At 46.1% G+C, this 19,773-nt stretch overlaps 1 protein-coding gene across 1 annotated transcript in view; it reads left to right on the top strand.

Moving 5' to 3' along the window:
* LOC138251518 (B-cell differentiation antigen CD72-like) overlaps positions 1 to 19,773 on the top strand; it is a 220,133-nt gene that overhangs the window by 14,853 nt on the left and 185,507 nt on the right. The window contains exon 3 of the mRNA XM_069205656.1: positions 16,295 to 16,402. Within this exon, the coding sequence (XP_069061757.1) occupies positions 16,295 to 16,402 (108 nt within the window). The remainder of the gene's footprint in view (positions 1 to 16,294; positions 16,403 to 19,773) is intronic.

The raw sequence follows: 19,773 nt of genomic DNA on the forward strand, positions 1-19,773 counted from the left end.
CGCACCAAAAATTTTCAATTCTATTAAGGACACGTAGGCAAAGGTTATGCTTCTTTTTCTTTACTACTCAAAATACAGCAGCCAATCAAAAAACAGAAAACATCAACTACATATCTCAACATGCTTAGTCCAATATGTACACCAATCACAACACATTAAGCCCCATTGATGATCTAAACACCATCTTGAAATTCTCTTTCTTTGCTTGTCTGAGATCTTCTTGGAATGATTAACGCAGGAAACAAACTGACTCCAGAATAATTCCAGCAGGGTTGCTCCATGCATGAACCATAATTCAACCAGCGAGATATATGTGAAGCGCCAACTACATAACGTAAACGTCTTCTTCATTCCACTTTCTGATCTGTCCCTTGCATGGAAAAATAAATGATGATAATCTCAGATTTATCACTTTTGAATCAAACGGGTGGGAAAATATGCAATACATAAATCAAATTTCAAATATGCCATATTCGTATAGTACTAATTTAAATACCTGGGTGTGATAATCTTCGCCTGTGTGTCCTTTAAAGCTGTTTGAACACCTACAGGTTTATAATTAATCTGTTTAAACTTTGACACTGAACGCCATTGCTTCCCGAACTGAATGAGCCCCAAATTGTTTAACATCAAAGCCTGCTTCGACCATTACCACTCTTAACCACCTGGCATTGGTCTCCACAGAGACAGGCCTGAAAGGCTTTTGCAGAGAACTCAATAGCAGCCCTCAGTGCTTTAGTACACTCTTCATATGCTTCCAAACAATTAACCACACACAATTTGACATTGAATGGAAATGCATAATAACCAATACATCTTGACAAATGTTTTCATTCTTTTTGTGATATTAAAAGAAACACCTTCAGGCATAAACTCTATACCCATAAGCTCCAGAACTTCCACAGCCGAAGTCCGTCTACAGGAAGTGAGACATAATAACAAGGCTAACTTGGCAGACAACTGCCTCCTAGTCAAATGCACATTGTCAGGCCATCTCTCAAATAAATTGAGAACCAGGTTGACATTCCACAAAAAGGTATATCTCAGTTTGGAAGGATTAGACACTCGTATGCCTTTAAGAAGTTTGCAAATGACAGGATGCATTTCTACTGGGTTATTATTGACTTGTGCATGTCTCGCTGAAATAGTGGATCGAAAGTTGTTTGCTGACCTGTAAGAAAGACCTTCTGATGCCTTTTGAGACCGGAAATGTACTATTTCAGAGACATCCACTGCCACGGGATCCATGTGCCTTTCCAAGCACCAACTCTGTCAAGATCTCCATGCCGAGGAGTATCTTTTTTGATGGGAAGGGGCTCAGGCCCTACTAATGAAGCTTGAAGCTGCCTCCGAAATGCCTGGCAAATGCCACTGTTACATCAAACCTTCAGGCCATCAGAGACAATTGTCCAGATACTACCAGAGGATGCAACTCCCTGTGGGACCCCAAGAACATCTCATGCGACCACGGAAGGAGCAGGGGAGTGTCGCACGCTCGTTCCAGGAGAAGAGGAAACCAAGGTTGCGCCTTCCAGACCGGGGTGACCAACACCACTTCCACTACTTGTCTCTTGATCTGGGTCACCACCCTGGGTATCATGAAGAACAGGGGGGGCGTAATTCAAATCTTGCGACCAATCCTTGCTAGTGGATCCAGCCTCCAACTGAAGAACTCGTCCAACTGACAATTCCGTCTGGAAGCTAACAGGTCTCTTTTGCAATATCTCCACACATTCTGGATCAACTGGAATATCTGTGGAAGGAGCTTACATTCTCTGTGGTCCTCCAGGTACCTCAAGTTCCAGTCTGCCACCACATTGGATTGTCCCAGGATGTATTCCGCTATGACTGAAAGTTTCTGGGTCAGGCAATAATGCCAGAAATCCTTAGCTATCTCAACAAGAAAGGACGATCTGGTCCCCCCAAGCTTGTTGATGTATGGATCCGCCGATATACTGTCCATTCTGAGCAGAATGCAACAAGTGGATGGGAGATAGGGTCTTGATGGCAAATTACCCCCCTAACAATTCCAAGCAATTGATGTGTAATCTGGGACCATCTCCCTCCCATTTAGATATTCCCACAACGAGCTTCCCAACCCCACCGACTGGCGTTGGACTCTATTATCACCTCTGGATGTGAACTGTATATAGGAATAGGCAAGGTCCTTCAGCAGATGATGAATCTTTAGCCTCTGAAAGGCTCGTAGTGTAGGGGACCTGGGAATATCACCTGTATTGAGGAGGTTAAGAGGCCCACTTGCAAGCAATCATTCTCAGTGACAATGAGGCGTGAGACAGGGCTGATTACAGTTCCTTCTTGATGTCCCAAAGTTTGTTCTTAGGAAGTAACAGCTGGGATGTCTCCAAATTGATTACAAACCCCAGGAACTCTATGATTCGGGATGGGCAAAAAATCAATTTGCTCTTGTTGACAATAAATCCTAGGTCCTGCAGAAGAGGGAGAGTAATCTGGAGGTATAGCAGAACCAATTTTGGGGTTTGTGCCATGATCAGCACATCGTTGAGATATATGATCATGCAATCCCTTTCTCTTGCAGGTGAGCAACCATGGATTTGACCACCTTGGTGAAACACTAAGGCGCTGAAGAAAGTTCAAAAGGCAGGACCAAACACTCCAGCCATCTGTCCCTCCACCTAAATTGGAGAAACCGCCTGTGTGGGTGGAAAATGGGAATAGTTAGATATGCATCCTTCAGGTATCAGCAGGCCATCCAGTCCCCTGTTTGAAGTAAATCTGCCAACAGATTAAGACCCTCCATCTTGAAGTGGTGATATACCATGTAGTAATTTAAATCTCTCAGGTTTAGTACCAAACGGTGTCCTCCTCGTTTCTGGACCAGAAAGATGTTGCTGCAAAAACCTGTGTGATGCGCTCACAGAATGCTATGGCTCATTTCTGCTGCAAATCTTGGAATACTGTGTCCATAAAGTTGGATTCTTGTAGGGAAAAATGCAGGGGAGTGGGGGTTCTGTTGTTGAGGAGTTTGATAGAATTCAATATGGAAATCTTGAACCGTATGTAACACCCATGCATCTTGAGTCAGTTGACCCCAATTGTGAAGAAAATACTGAACTCAACCCCCCAACTGAACCTAAGATGCGTCAAGGATCCTTACCTGATGAAAAAGCTGACTGGTAGTTGGTCCTTGGACCTTCACAGTGAATTCAGCATATGGGGAAGCGGGACAGAGAGGGAAAGAAAGTTCCTCCTTTGGTGGAGTCATGCCAGTCTTCACATCCATGACTAAATAATCCTCTTTGAGGCCCTTGGAAATATTGGCGGCCTTGTGAGTGGCCCCTACCTTGCCCAGTCCACCTAAAAAGGCCTGAATGAAAAACCTTCTTTAGGTTAACCTGTGCCTTGTCCAAAGTAGTGCAAGTGGTGACATACTTAGCTATGTCTTTCACAAATTTGTCTCCGAAGAGACGTCACTCAGCCAGGGGGCCTGCGTCCGCAGCCACCAATTCCGTCAAATTGAAATCTATACGCATCAAGAGGGACTTGCGTCTTTCCGATGACATGGCACAACTGGCGCTTCCCAATAGACATATAGCCAGCTGGGTCCATTCGGCCAATACGTCAGGATCAGGTGCCTGTTTCCTTGGTCGCAAGGGCCATCTCCAGAATCTTTGCCAATGGGCCCGTTAGATTTAGGAACATGTCCTGACAGGATTGCCACACATGGTCAATCCCTTTTTTCTGATCCTTAGCAAAGCTTTTTAAAAAGGTCAGCATGCTAGAATCAATTTCTGGGGTTTCTGCAACCTTGTCAGGGAACTCGGCTTTTTCTCAGCTTATCGTGGAGGTAGCTTGCCAGTGCCTGCGCAGGCACCCAGTCGGCTGACCTTGGGTGTATAATGTCCTCAGGGTTGAATTGGAAGGGATTGGATGGTGATCGGAAAGGACCCGATAGCTTGGGAGAGGAGGACTTCTTTGCTTTTTTATGTTCGGGGAAGACATCTTAGTCAGAATAGGAAGAGTCTGAATTGGGAAGGTCTTAGTCTGAGATTGCATTGACTCTTAAAGAGGCCTCTTAAGAAGTGGAGGGGGACGAACAATATTGATGGTCTCCCAAGGGACCCTGGGTTAGGGCTGACATGGTTTCAGCGTGAGGCCAAGCAGGTGATTTGGTCTTTGCTTTTTGAGGTTGGGGTGGACCTCCTTCCACCGGTTCAGACAGACAATTGCCTCAGACCATACCCTAAAAGATGACCTTGCATCCAGTCGGTTATCTTGCACTTCTGTGCCTGTATGTATGAATACCACACCAAATATGCAGCCAAGTGCACCCGCTGGAATAAAAGGGGGGAGCCACCCCAGTGCAATAAACAGGTTGTCAAACTCCTCAGCTTAAGCTGTCCACTGAATTATTGCAGCCCTTGAGGTTTTGTTAAGGGCGTCAGAGAGAGCCAAAATGAAATGTAATGAAACGAGCGTGCACTCCGCTCTTATACCAGGGCTCGCTGTAATGAGCAAATGCAATATAACTGTAAAAGCACTTATCTTGGAGTAAGCATGCTGAGATATGTAGTTGATGTTTTCTGTTTTGTGATTGGCTGCTGTATTTTGAGTAGTAAAGAAAGAGAAGCATAATCAGAGCCTCCGGTCCTGACATAGAATAGAGAAAGCAGCAGAGAGTGCAGCTTAAATCCAGGTTACCTCAGGATCAGAGGCTTGTTGGCATTAAGAGAATATTTTACACGGATCAACACACACCCTGACAAAACTAAAATGTGTTTTATTTGAATGAAAGCGGAACTAAGCCACATATACATTTTCTGGGTGGGAAAGAGGGAGAGTGATATCCAAAGGAAAACTGCGTGCAGTTCTGAATGTCAAACTGTTAGGATTGTAAACAGAGTAAATAATGGCTTGACTTATATAAAGAAACATAGCATCAGCATTATCTAGTGCTGAAGTAGCAAATATTCAGTTATTTTATAGCTCACAGAGAGAGCCATTCATTAGCTATTTGGCAAGAGTGGTAATGCTTTAAAAACAAAAGCAAAATAAATAAATAGAAATAGAACTCCTACAACAGAGCCGGCCTCCATTATTATACTTTTTAGGTCGAGCACGCAATCGTTTTGACCTGTTGTAAGTATTGTGGGGCCACGCACTCCCATCACTTCCACTCATTTGAAGGCTTGCCTTTCACAAATCCTTTGTTATCATTGGTAAATGATTTACGTTTGTCCCTCCTCTCCTTGGGGTGGTTTTGTTACCGCCTTGGACACCGATCCTGTTACGTGGATAATTGCATGTTTGCCGATACATTTGACTGTGAGCAAACTCCTTTTTCTTTTTGTGTCTCGCCTTCTCGCTCATGGCGGCCCTGGCGCTTTGAATCAGGTCACTAATGTCAACTCTTTTACTTTTCATTTTCAATTTAAGTGGCAAGAAAAGTCCAGTTAGGAATTTACAATGCTAATTAGCTCTAATTCAATCAAACGCGATGACCACTGCATTGCAAATGCTTGTTAAGATCTCTTTTGTGTCCACGGATGCCTTTGTTTCCAAATCGGCGCATCCCTCACCCATCGGACTCTCTCCCACCATCCTCGCCTGATTTACAGGCCCTTCTTTCATCTTGATCTCCCTCTCTTTGTAACATTTTCTCTGAAACCAGGGAGCTTTGTGCCTTCTTTAGTCCCAACCCGTACCTTGGAAACAACACGGGTCTCTGTCTCCCCAGAATTCCAACATATCTCTGCCGGCAGGGGGGCGTAAGCAAAATGGCGCATCACAGCTGATGCACCACTTTCTTGTAAATCTGGCCCTAAATGCGTACACACCAAGGACACATTATTACAGAAGCATTGTCAAGGCTCACACTCACATATTGAACAGAGCAGCTTGTGTCCCTACAGCCCTATGCGCCCAGCTGAGGGAGAACTTACACACTGAAAACAATGAAATGTATATCAGTATTACCGTACAAACAATAGTAAGGGCTCATATCATTCTCCTCTCAACCCATCATCTTACCAGTTTGTTCCACCTCTTAGTCTTCAAGAAAGGTCAATGGCTAGCTGATATGTGCAAGGAAGGACTCTTGGAGAAAAATTAGAGTGCTGACCTGCCAAAGGAGAACGGGACGAGTACAGTGAAGGCTAGAGCCCCAGCCTTCTGCAGATGGATGAATTAATAACATCCCTTTTAATGTAAAGAACAGTACATGGAGCAGTTTTTAAGCTTCCTGCTAACACAGGAGCCAGTGACAGTCAGTGTACTATTAATCAGTGCACTATGTGAAGGGTTGGGTGAGACATAGCTCATCAGAGAGAAGGATTTTGAGTTTTAATGCTATATTAAATGTTTATATTTGATGTCAAAGTGTATTGTACATGTTTGCTCATTTGGTTCCAGTTCTGAGTGGGGAGTTTTATATTTGTGGTATACAATGCATTGTGTCATTTGATTCCCTGGTTCTTCAAGAGTGCGCAGTGGAGGATGTCCATGTTTGACATGTGTATGATAAATGTGTTGTGTCATTTAAGTCCTGTGAGAGTAGACAGTAAAGGGTGAACTGTAGGAAAGTACCCTCTTGCCTGGCATGTTACCCCCATTTTTACATGTATGTCAGTTTGTTTTGCCTGTCTCACTGGGATCCTGCTAGCCAGGACAGCAGTGCTCATAGTTTGTGGCCTGAATGTGTATAGCTGTGTAGTGACTAACTGTGTCACTGAGGCTCTGCTAATCAGAACCTCAGTGCTTGTGCTCTCTCTGCCTTTAAAATTGTCAATATGGGGTTGTGACCATTTTTACCAATTCTAATTGGCACACTGGAACACCCTTAAAATTCTCTAGTATATGGTACCTAAGTACCCAGGGTATTGGGGTTCCAGGAGATCCCTATGGGCTGCAGCATTTCTTTTGCCACCCATAGCGAGCTCAGACAAATCTTACACAGGACTGCCACTGCAGCCTGAGTGAAATAATGCAAACGTTATTTCACAGCCATTTTACAATGCACTTCAGTAACTTATAAGTCACCTATATGTCTAATCTTCACTTAGTGAAGGTTGAGTGCAAAGTTACTAAGTGTGAGGGCACCCTGGCACTAGCAAAGGTGCCCCCACATAGTTCAGGACCATTTCCCTGGACTTTGTGAGTGCGGGGACACCATTACACGCGTGCACTACATATAGGTCAGTACCTATATAAAGCTTCACTATAATACCTCCGAATATGGCCATGTAACGTGTCTGCGATCATGGAATTGTCCCCCCCCCATGCCAAATCTGGATTTGGGGTGCCATTCCCATGCATCCCCGGGCTCCACTATGGACCCCGGGTACTGGCAAACCAGCTCTCTGGGGTTTTCTCTGCAGCTACCGCTGCTACTACCCCACAGACAGGGTTCTGCCCTCCTAGGGTCTGGGCAGCCCAGTCCCAGGAAGGCAGAACAAAGGATTTCCTCTGAGAGAGGGTGTTACACCCTCTCCCTTTGGAAATAGGTGTTAAGGGCTGGGGAGGAGTAGCCTCCCCCAGCCTCTGGAAATGCTTTAAAGGGCACAGATGGTGCCCTCCTTGCATAAGCCACTCTACGCCGGTCCAGGGAACCCACAGTCCCTGCTCTGGTGCGAAACTGGACAAAGGAATGGGGAGTGACCACTCCCCTGTCCATCACAACCCAAGGGGTGGTGCCCAGAGCTCCTCCAGTGTGTGTCAGACCTCTGCCATCTTGAATCCAGAGGTGTGAGGGCACACTGGAGGCCTCTGAGTGGCCAGTGCCAGCAGGTGACTTCAGAGACCCCTCCTTATAGGTGTTTACCTCACTAGGTGGCCAATCCTCCTCTGAGGGCTATTTAGTGTCTCTCCAGTGGGCTTTTCCTCAGATAACGACTTGCAAGAATTCACCAGAGTTCCTCTGCACCTCTCTCTTCGACTTCTGCCAAGGATTGACCGCTGACTGCTCCAGGATGCCTGCAAAATTGCAACAAAGTAGCAAGAAGACTACCAGCGACATTGTAGCGCCTAATCCTGCCAGCTTTCTCCACTCTTTCCTGGTGGTGCATGCTTTTGGGGCTGTCTGCCTTCCTCCTGCACTGGAAGCCATGATGAAATCTCCTGTGGGTTGACAGAATCTTCCCCCTGGTCCAGCAGGCAACAAACTTCAGTGTTACTGGTACTCTGGGACCCCTCTCACCCTGACAAGCCTGGTCCCTGGAACACAGGTGGTTGACCCAAGTGACCCAGACTGTCCAGTGGTCCAACTGTCCAAATTCGGAGGAGGTAAGTCCTTGCCTCCCCTCCCCAGACAGTAATCCTGTGCACCATATGAACTGCAGCTGCTAGGGCTTCTGTCACTTTTGCAAGGAGACCTTTGTGCACAGCCTAGCCCAGGTCTCCAGCACTCTGTTCTGCATTGCTCAACTCCCTGAGTTGACCTCCGGCTTAGTGGGACCCTCTTCTGTATTATTGAGATGACTGCCATGCTCAGTCTTCTTGAACCCATGTTCAAGGACTTCTGCGGGAGCTACTTTCTTGTGCATGGGCTCTCTGTGTTGCCGAGGGCCCCCTCTGTCTCCTCTCCCAAGTGGCAACATCCTGGTCCTTCCTGGGCCCGGGCAGCCCCCTTTTTCTTTAACTGCGTCCTTTGCAGGTAGCAAAGTTTGTTTGAGGTCTTTCTCTAAAGAAACAACTCTGTGTCCTCCAGCCCTCCGTGCGACATCTTCTGCACAAAGGAAAAGTTCCTAGCACCTTTTGTTGTTGCAGAATCTTAAGCTTCGTCCATCCAAAGGCAGCCATTTTGCACCTTCATCCGGGGTTTAGTGGGCTCCTGCCCCCCCGGACACATTCGCGACTCTTGGACTTTGTCCCCTTCCTTTGCAGGTCCTCAGGTCCAGGAATCCATCTTCAGTGCATTGCAGTCTGTTGTGGTCTTTGCAGAATCCTCTATCACAGGTTTAGTGTGTTTCTGGGGAAGTAGTAGCACTTTACTCCTACCTTCTTTTCAGGGTCCTGGGGTGGGGTATCTTGGACACCCTTAGTGTTTTCTTACACTCCCAGCGACCCTCTACACACTACACTAGCCTAGGGGTCCATTTGTGGCTTGCATTCCACTTTCAGAGTATATGGTTTGTGTTGCCCCTAGGCCTATTGCACCCTATGGTATTCTACAGTGTTTGCACTACTTTCTAACTGTTTACTTACCTGATTTTGGTTTGTGTGTATATTTTGTGTATTTTACTTACCTCCTAAGGGAGTATATCCTCTGAGATATTTTTGGCACATTGTCAATAAAATAAAGTACGTTTATTTTAAGTAACTCTGAGTTCCTTGTTTCTTATGATATAGTATTTATATGATATAAGTGGTATAGTAGGAGCTTTGCATGTCTCCTAGTTCAGCCTAAGCTGCTCTGCTATAACTACCTCTATCAGCCTAAGCTGCTAGAACACTACTAATCTACTAATAAGGGATAACTGGACCTGGCACAAGGTGTAAGTACCATCAGGTACCCACTATAACCCAGAACATGAACGTGTAATGCTAGTCCTGTTACGAAATTCCCAAAATGCCCTGTTGTTTTGGGATGAGTGTGGGTTCTAAGAGATCCGTTACTAAATGTATACAGTGATCTGTTGTTCTGTGATGATTGAGGGTTGAAAGACACCCATTACTAAATTCATGTGGTTCTTTGTTGCCACAGATCGGATGAGGGTTGAAAGATACCCACTGCACATTTCTACAATTAGCACCCTTTGCTACTGCTATAGTGAGGGTTGAAAAGGACCTGTGAGTGAGGGCACACCTGCACTAGCTGAGGTGCCTCCACAAACTCCAGGCCCATTTTCCTGGACTCAGTGACTGCGGGAACTCCATTTTACGCTTGTACTAGACAAAGCTCACTACCTATGTCCAGCTACATAATGGTAATACTGAACATAGGCATGTTTGTCATCAAACATGTTGGAATCATACCCCAAGGTTTCTGCAAGCATTGGTTGTATGACTCCATGCACTCTGGGGACTCTTTAGAGGACCCCCAGTATTGCCATTACAGCCTTCTGAGGTGTCCCAGGCAGCCCCAGCTGCTGCCCCCTCACAGACAGGTTTCTGCCCTCATGTTGCTTGAGAAGCTCGAGCCCAGGAAGGCAGAGTAAAAGATTTCCTTTGGGAGAGGGTTTACAGCACCTTCCTTTGGAAATAGGTTTTATATGCTTGGGAGGGGTAGCCTCTCCAAGCCACTGGAAATGCTTTGAAGGGCACATTTAGTGCCCTCCTTGCATAAACCAGTCTACTCAGGTTCAGGGATCACCAGTCCCTGCTCTGGCATGAAACTGGACAAAGGAAAAGGGAGTGACCACTTCCCTGTCCATCACCACCCCAGGGTGTTTCTCAGAGCTCCTCCAGAGGGTCCCTGGGTTTGCCATCTTGGATTCAAGCTTGCAGGGAGCATCTGAGTGGCCAGTGCCAGCAGGTGACGTCAAAGCCCTCCCCTGATAGGTGCTTACCTGGTTAGGTGACCAATCCTCCTTTCAGGTCTATTTGTGGTCTCTCCTTTGGGTGGTTCCTCAGATTCGGATTGCAAGAAACTGCATCTGGACCCTCCAGGAACCTACAAGCTGCAACAAAGAAGCAAGACTCCACCTGCAACATTATGGCCCTCATTACAACCCTGGCGGTCAAAGACCACCAGGGCTGTTTCGTCGGAAGCACCGCCAACGGGCTGGCGGTTCTTCCCATGGAATTACGACTGCGGCGGAAGCGCCGTGGTCACACCGCCGGAACCAGCACTTTCCCACCACTTTGGTCCCGGCAGTTGTAATCCCCCAGGTCAGCGCTGCTTGCAGCGCTGCCCAGGGGATTACGAGTCCCCCTCCCACCAGCCTTTTCATGGCGGTATGAACCGCCATGAAAAGGCTGGTGGAAAGGGGAGTCGCGGGGCCCCCTGCCACGGCCCCATGGAGCTTTTCACTGTCTGCACAGCAGACAGTGAAAAGCGCGACAGGTGCATCTGCACCCGTTGCACCGCCGCAACACCGCCGGCTCCCGTGCTGCGGCCGACATCCCCACTGGGCCGGCGGGCAGAAACTAGGTTTCCGCCCGTGTTGAGGCCCAGCGGGGATCTCGAAATGGGCAGCGCATTGGCGGGCGCGCAGTGGATACAACTTGGCGGGCGGCACTTGCCGCCTGCCAAAGTTGTAATGAGGGCCTATATCTCTGGCCCCTGCAAAACACTACAACAGTTTCCAAGATTTGCATCCTCTGAAGACAGCCTGTTTTCATCCTGCATCAGAAGGAAGAAGGAATCCCCCTTGGGGTGAAGGAGTCACTCCCCTTTTTCTGCAGGCTCCAACTGCGACAACGACCGGCTGCGTGGATCCCCTCTCCTGCTGAGCTGGATCCTGCATCACCGGTGGTGGAGTGAAGTGGTCCTGACGGTCCTCTCTTCCAGCTCTTCCACTTCGGTGGAGGTAAGACCTTGCCTCCCATGTAAGACAGTACCCCCTTGCACTACGTCCTTCACAGCTGCCAAGGCTTGTTGGCATCCTTCCTCCAAGTCGTTTCTACATCTTGTAGCTTAGACCTGCACCACTCTATCCTGCGAAGCACAGCTTCCTCAGTGGTTCTCCAGTGGATTGGGAGCACTTGTCATAGTGCTGCATGGTGTTCTGTGGGCTCGCTGTGTCGCTGAGGGTCCTATCTGACCCCCCTCCTGGGTGAGTCCACCCGGTCCTTCCTCGTCACCGGCAGCGCCATTTTCCACTAAACACAAGCTTTGTGTGTGCCAAGGCTTGTTGGCGGACTCCGGCGATGCAAACCCAACTGCAATCCTACATCCGGCATGGGACATCACTTGCACCCTCCAGGAGCCCGACTTTGTCTTCTTGGGTACAGTATTGACTTTTCTTCTCCACTGGTGGTTCACCTTTTTGCACCTTCATTCGGTTTAGCAGGGGATCCTGCTCTTCCTGGACTCTTCTGTGCTTCTTGAACTTGGTCCCCTTCTTCCACAGGTCTTCTTGTCCAGCAATCCATTGTTGGGGTCTTGCAGTCTCTTCTGTATTTTGCATAATTCTTCTCGTTTCTGTGTGTGTTCTGGGAAAGTTACTGTGATTTACTTCTACTTTCCTGGTCGCTGGGGTGGGTTGTAGTACTTACCTTTGGGCTTTTCTAATACTTCCAGCTCCCCTCTACACACTACACTTGCCTAGTTGGGATTCTGACTTTCTCATTCCACTTTCTTAGTATATTGTTTGTGCTCCCCTGAGGCCCGTTCCTAACTATTGTGATTTTCACTAATTGCACTTTTTTCTAACTGTTTTTATGCCAATTTCTGCATACTAGTGTATATAATTTGTGTATTACATACCTTCTAAGGGAGTATAGTCTCTATGGTATTTTTGGTATTTGTGCCACCAAAATAAAGTACCTTTATTTTTGTAACACTGAGTATTTTCCTTCATGTGTGTGAGTACTGTGTGACTACAGTTGTATTGCATGAGCTTTGCATGTCTCCTAGATAAGCCTTGGCTGCTCATCCGCAGGTACCTCTAGAGAGCCTGGCCTCTAGACACTGCCTACACTACACCAACAAGTAATAACTGGACCTGGTATAAGGTGTAAGTGCCATAGGTTCCCACTACACATCAGGCCAGCCTTCTACAGGTGAAGTATTAAGGGTTCAATGGGGCCTTTATATGGAACCACTGTGTAACTAATGTGTAATTGAATAATTTATAGGTCTTATCAAACCTATAGTCTCTTACATTTTCTGTTTGTATTTTATTATTTGCTATCTTATGTTTCCTGTTTTTATTTTATTACTTTCTAAAGGAAGGAGATATGTTATAATCTGCTATGCTTGTGATGCCTTCTTTACACAGCGCCATTGTTCTCAGCTCTGCTCAGCCACTGTGTGATGTCATGAAATGTTGGTGAGTGACTGGAGGAGTGTGACAGTTAGAGAGAGTGGGCTGAGCAGAGGGGATGCTGCTCCTGGTGGGGTGTCATAATTAGGTGACTTGCAATTTATCCTGTAATAACCTTTTAAATAAATCTACAACCTCTATCCTAAGTGAACTGGTTCCCTTATTCCTATTTACTAAGAGGGGATCTTTGATGACAACAATAAGGGACTTATTTAGAGCCTCTCTGTGCTGCTGAAATGTCATTTTAGTAATGGTCCGACAGCACACACTGCAGGGCCATATTTACAAAGCCACCTAAAGCCACCCTGTGTGACTTTTCATCTCTTTGCAAATGAAGACTGAGGCGACGCAGTGCAAGTCGCTGTGTAGGCTCAACCTGCGATAGGGAGGTGTGCCATGGGCATTATGGTGGGTGTAACAACGTAACACCCGTGGGATTTTACACATTCCCAGATTTACGAGATGCTGTGAAGCTGGGATTGCTTTAAAAGCCTCTTCCTACCCAGAGGAGGCGTAAGTGACGAGCAGAGAGGAGAAATAGCTTTCTCCTTGCTTTTCCTTTTTTTGTATGTGTCCTGCATTCCGCAGCACACATAGAAAGAGGAAAATGCCTCTTGTGGTTGTTTTTGTGGAGTAAGGTATCCCTTCCCACACAAAAACAATCATCCCTGCAACCAAGGCGCAAGGGTGCCTGCATTGGCGCATGGCAGCCCATTATACAATAGGGCAGGGGAAAAGGACAGGAATCTGCAGTATCTTATAAATACAGCACACTCCTGCCATTTTCTTTTGATGCAGGGCAGCGCAGCAAGAAGGCTTGCGCTCTGCCCTGTGCCAAAAACTTGTGAATATGCCCCTAGGTCTTAACTGCTTGTTCACATGTACCCGATCAGTCAAGGGGGCTGGGACTCCTGGCTACTGTGCACCCTGTGTACCCGATGTCCTGGCAAGTGGGGATTACCAGCAGTCTCATCTTAGAAAGTGTCAGGCTCTCCTGTGACTGCAAGGGTTGGAAGAAAAAGATTGACAGTGTTTCAAACAACTTCCTGCAGACGGCACCACCCACAGGGGTCGCTCACTAAAATCTATACTTCTAAACCTGTCACAATCACAACAATTTCTCACACGCTCTAGACTGTCTATGACCTGTCTGCACTCTTCAGTGTTCTACATCCATTACAGCAGTGCCAAGCATTCGCATCCTAGGTGTACTACTGCCACTCCTCCTACTTCGAAGGCTGACTATAGCATCTGGTGTGTTGCTCCCACAGCTGAATTATATTTTGTAAGTTTGCGCCACTTTTTCGTCAAAAAATGGCGCAACTGCAGCGCAAAAAAAGTATAAATCTGGGCCTAACTTTGTAAGTACTGAGATCCCTTTCACCTCCTCCATATACAATACCTCCCTTGAATATTTCATCTCATGTTTAGGTTCTCTATCACCTCTCTGCCTCTCACATATTCATGTACATGAACTTGTCTCCCTAATAAGCATTTTCATCTGATACAGGATAGCCAACCACTGTGTAATGTTCAACTGTGCTAGATCTATTCATGCCCACACCTCTCAACCCTAGCATCCCCTTTATCGTGAATGGCCCACCATGTGTATTCTTGATGTCACTCAACCCCAGCATCCCCTCCATTTTGAATGGCCCATCACATGTATTCTTGACGTCACTCAACACCATCTTTCCCTCCATTCTGAAAGGCCCACCATGTAAACCCTCATCGAGGTCAAATGCAACAAGAATAGAGTCTATCATGAGCTTGATTAGGCATGAATAACACTCCCATAATGGTTTATGCTGCTCTACACAATGACCATGAACTGAAAACTTTTCAGTAATCCATGTACCCATAGTCTACATACAGCATTGATAATTACAGTACAATAATAAAATAAGATGAAAATAATAATAATTATACCAAATACCAAAATATTTATACTTCTATTGGCAGTTAGAAAAAGATACAATTAATACAATCAATTTAGCTAAAGAAGTGTGGGACAGCCTGTGGGCCAAGAGTGATAGATAGAGCATAAAATGACCCTACAAATGTCCACCACTAAATATCAAATAAACAGGGAAACAACTTCCTTCGATAACATTCAATTACTGGAAAGTCCATACTGGGTTGATGCAAAGGTACATTTGGCAAACAGATATTTCAAAATGACAAACAATATAAATATCTAATATACAATTATATTTTCGAAGATCATCATGTCTCTTCCTGAATAAAGAAATTATCATGATGCTGAGAAATCTCCTTCTAAAACACAGCATATCAATCAGCAGGAACATATTTGAAAATATCTGCATCCAAGATCGACTACATAAATACCTTAAAGCCCTATAGATAAGTAAATTACTTTCAATATATATTGTCTCTTCCTGAAAATATTCTCAGTCCAGTAAACAGGGCATCATTAGTTAAACTGTAACTTTGTGATCCAACCTAATACTCAGAAGAGAAGTTAGGAAACATTACACAGTATTCAACAAAAAAAATGCAAAGTAATAATAATAATTATACCTTATTTTCTCAAGATACCAATTCAAATAAAAAATACACAACATGTCATGAAAATGAGGGTTGAACTGGTGTGTTGGTTTTAAGAGAGATGTGTGGTATGTTACCAGGTTTTGCAGGTATCTTAGAGATGTTATGATGTTGGAAGGGCAGTTGCTTCCGCACAGATCTCCTAGATCAATTGATTAAAAGTCCTTCCATTCCTGATTAGCTCTTTATCTCAACGTTTAGGAGTGTGCCAGGTGCTGAGGCCATAGAGATGTAAGGACAACACTCTGTCACTAATTAAGTGGCCAGCACCACTGCATCTGGTCTCCAAGTTAGAGCTGTCATCTTTCAAACTGGTCAATATGCCTACCTCAGGACCCAGACCAAGGTGCCTAATGATTTTAGGTGTGAACCCATCCGTGGCGCATGCAAAATATCTTTATTCAGACAACAGCATACAGACAATCACACATTCATACGGATGGATTCCAATACGTCTGGTAATCATCTCCAAATTAGCTTACTTAAAGCCCCATAGAGGTTAAATACAAGCCCTCCATATAGTCAAACATTTATCAAATAAATGGCTGGCAATTATACCTGCACAGGTCCCAGCTCCTGCATGTTTCACAGCTGAGTTCAGAGTTGAAATCATTAGGGATCCTGGTCTGGGATCTGGTCTGGTTGGCAGATGATGAATGAAACATGTAGGCCAAATGTAGCAGTGCTAGAGTATTTGATTATCTTCAACTAACAGAATCACCAGAGAGGGAGAGACAACATATTTCAAAGCACAATGCACCCAAACAAGTACATGTTCTATGATCTTACTGTATGTTTCTTTTGTCTCATGACTGCAGGCTGTCAGGCATTTGGCGGATATGGGGAGATCACATACGCTGAAGTTAAGGTCACTCAGACTATTGGAGACAATATTCCTTCTGGCTCTTCATGTACTTCAAGTAAAGGTTTGTAATGAAATACTTCCCTCACCTTCAAGCTGCTGCCATACATGAGTTACTGAGGACAAGACACATGAAAGGGCAGTGTGTATAGGCAGCCATGCATGCTGTGACACCTCTAGCTCTTAATAACACTGTACAAAAATTAGAACCGCAAAAATATGTTTTGTCATTTCTGATCCCTACCACCCACTGAATGCTATTGAGTGCAAGAGGGAAAGGATACAATCTGATATATTACTTTATTCTACCAACACTGAGAGAAAGCAGTTTGAAGAAGTATCAGAGAAAGATATTTCAGTGTAATTCAAGCTGAAGCTAGGACTAGGTTATTGGGAAAACAAATCACATCTTGTTTAAATATACTAGTCCATAATCCATTCCTGTTCACCTACATTCTGTTGGAAACCCCATGAAACAACCTAAAAATAACAAAAGAAGTGGCCTACACATGGCTCTGTCTTTTTGAACACCAGGACTGGGAAATTGTGAGTAGGAAAAACACCACTCATTTCACAGGATATGTCTGCAGTAACACACATGGAAGAGACAGGGCTGAAATCTAGAATGGTTGTGGTGTAAAACACAATCCAAAGACTATAAAATGTCCCTCAAGATGAGCAGAAAGCCTTTCAAAGACCAACAAAATCTTACCTTGCAAATTCATCATCGACTGCCCAGACCAAATAATGGACATGATATTACTAGGTTCGAACCAAAACGAAAGCACTAAAAAGCATCTCTTACTAAGACCACAACACTGTAGGGGTTTATTGCTGTCGTTTTAAGCACAAATAATGATAATCAACCCTCAGTTGTCTCCTCACTGAATCCCCCACCCTGACGTTTGCAGGCATCCTTTACCACTTTCAATGCAGATCTTCGGTATGACATAACCAGCTGGTTCTGAAGATCATCTAATATGCTGGTGGAGCAATTTGTCTGCACTGTAATCTCTCTGGCTCTGGCCTCCTCCACAAGTAGGAGACAGAGGGGGCACTCAGCAACTCAGAGAGCCCCAACAGAAGCAGGCAGCGCCCGCAGAAGTACCGGAACAGGCACTTAGAAGATCTGAGGACAGTGGTCGACTCAGAGTCACAAAGGAGGGTCCCATGACGTCAGAGCCCAACTATGCAGGACAGGGTGCTGGGGACCCAGGCTAGGTTGTGCACAAAGGAATCCTTGGAAAAGTGCACAGAAGCTGGAGCAGCTGCAGATCACGCAGTACACAGGATTACTGTCTGGCGTGGGGAGGCAAGGACTTACCTCCACCAAATTTGGACAGAAGGGCCACTAGACTGTGGGAGACACTTGGACCCAGCTCCTGTGTTCCAGGGACCATGCTCGTCAGGATGAGAGGGGACCCAGAGGACTGGTGATGCAGAAGTTTGGTGCCTGCGTTGGCAGGGGGAAGATTCCGTCGACCCACAGGCGATTTCTTCTTGGCTTCCAGTGCAGGGTGAAGGCAGACAGCCCTCAGAGCATGCACCACCAGGAAACAGTCGAGAAAGCCGTCAGGATGAGGTGCTACAATGTTGCTGGTAGTCTTCTTGCTACTTTGTTGCGGTTTTGCAGGCGTCCTGGAGCAGTCAGCGGTTGATCCTAGGCAGAAGTCGAAGAGGGAAGTGCAGAGGAACTCTGGTGAGCTCTTGCATTCGTTATCTGAGGAATAGGCCAGAGGCGAGACCCTAAATAGCCAAAAAAGGAGGTTTGGCTGCTGAGAAAGGAGGCTTGGCTACTGAAAGAGGTAAGCACCTATCGGGGGCTCTGACGTCACCTGCTGGCACTGGCCACTCAGAGCTGTCCATTGTGCCCCAACACCTCTGAATCCAAGATGGCAGAGGTCTGGGACACACTGGAGGAGCTCTGGTCACCTTCCCAGGGGAGTGGTCACTCCCCTTTCCTTTATCCAGTTTCATGCCAGAGCAGGGCTTGGGGATCCCTGAACCGGTGTAGACTGCCTTCTGTAGAGATGGGCAGCATCTGTGCCCATCAAAGCATTTCCAGAGGCTGGGGGAGGCTACTCCTCTCCAGCCCTACACACCTATTTCCAAAGGGAGAGAGTGTAACACCTTCTCTCAGAGGCAATCCTTTGTTCTGTCTTCCTGGGACTGGGCTGCCCAGGTCCCAGGGGGGCAGAAACCTGTCGGAGGGGTTGGCAACAGCAGCAGCTGCAGTGGAGACCCCGGAAAGGCAGTTTGGCAGTACCCGGGTTCTGTGCTAGAGACCCAGGGATGCATGGAATTGTCCCCCAATACCAGAATGGTATTGGGGTACAATTCCATGATCCTAGACATGTTACATGGCCATGTTTGGAGTTACCATTGTGACGCTACATATAGGCAGTGACCTATATGTAGTGCACACGTGTAATGGTGTCCCCGCACTCACAAAGTCTGGGGAATTTGCCCTGAACAATGTGGGGGCACCTTGGCTGCTGCCAGGGTGCCCACACACTAAGTAACTTGGCACCTAACCTTCACTAAGTGAGGGTTAGACATATAGGTGACTTATGAGTTACTTATGTGCAGTGAAAATGGCTGTGAAATAACGTGGACGGTATTTCACTCAGGCTGCAGTGGCAGGCCTGTGTAAGAATTGTCTGAGCTCCCTATGGGTGGCAAAAGAAATGCTGCAGCCCATTGGGATCTCCTGGAACCCCAATACCCTGGGTACCTAGGTACCATATACAAGGGAATTATAAGGGTGTTCCAGTATGCCAATGTGAATTGGTACAATTGGTCACTAGCCTGCAGTGACAATTTTAAAAGCAGAGAGAGTATAAACACTGAGGTTCTGGTTAGCAGAGCCTCAGTGATACAGTTAGGCACCACACAGGGAACACATACAGGGCACATATTATGAGCACTGGGGTCCTGCCTAGCAGGATCCCAGTGACATATGGGCAAAAACAAACATGCATACAGTGAAAATGGGGGTAACATGCCAGGCAAGATGGTACTTTCCTACAATAATAACTGGACCTGGCACAAGGTGTAAGTACCATTGGTACCCACTATAAGCCAGGCCAGCCTCCTACAGATAACCCTTCATAAACGTTTCTCCAACTCGCCCTCCTGCCACCATCACCACTGCCCCTGCTGCAGCAAACACCCCTCTCCAATGCAGTACTACAACTCCATCCTCCTAAATATTAGAAGAAGGACAAGGATAAACAAGACTTGAAATCTGCAAATAGCAAAACTGAAGCTTAACTTAAACTCCAGGAAAGGACATTTATGGGACCCCATGATGCATCTTTCCTCCCAATCAGCTGGGCTTTCACTAAGGACTTAACCTTCCCCATAAAGAATCTGACATTAACCTAACAGTAACTTGAACTTCACAGTGATGACTGTAAATGTAAAAAGATATTT

Source organism: Pleurodeles waltl, chromosome 1_2 (assembly GCF_031143425.1).
Source record: "Pleurodeles waltl isolate 20211129_DDA chromosome 1_2, aPleWal1.hap1.20221129, whole genome shotgun sequence".
Lineage (NCBI taxonomy): Eukaryota > Metazoa > Chordata > Amphibia > Caudata > Salamandridae > Pleurodeles > Pleurodeles waltl.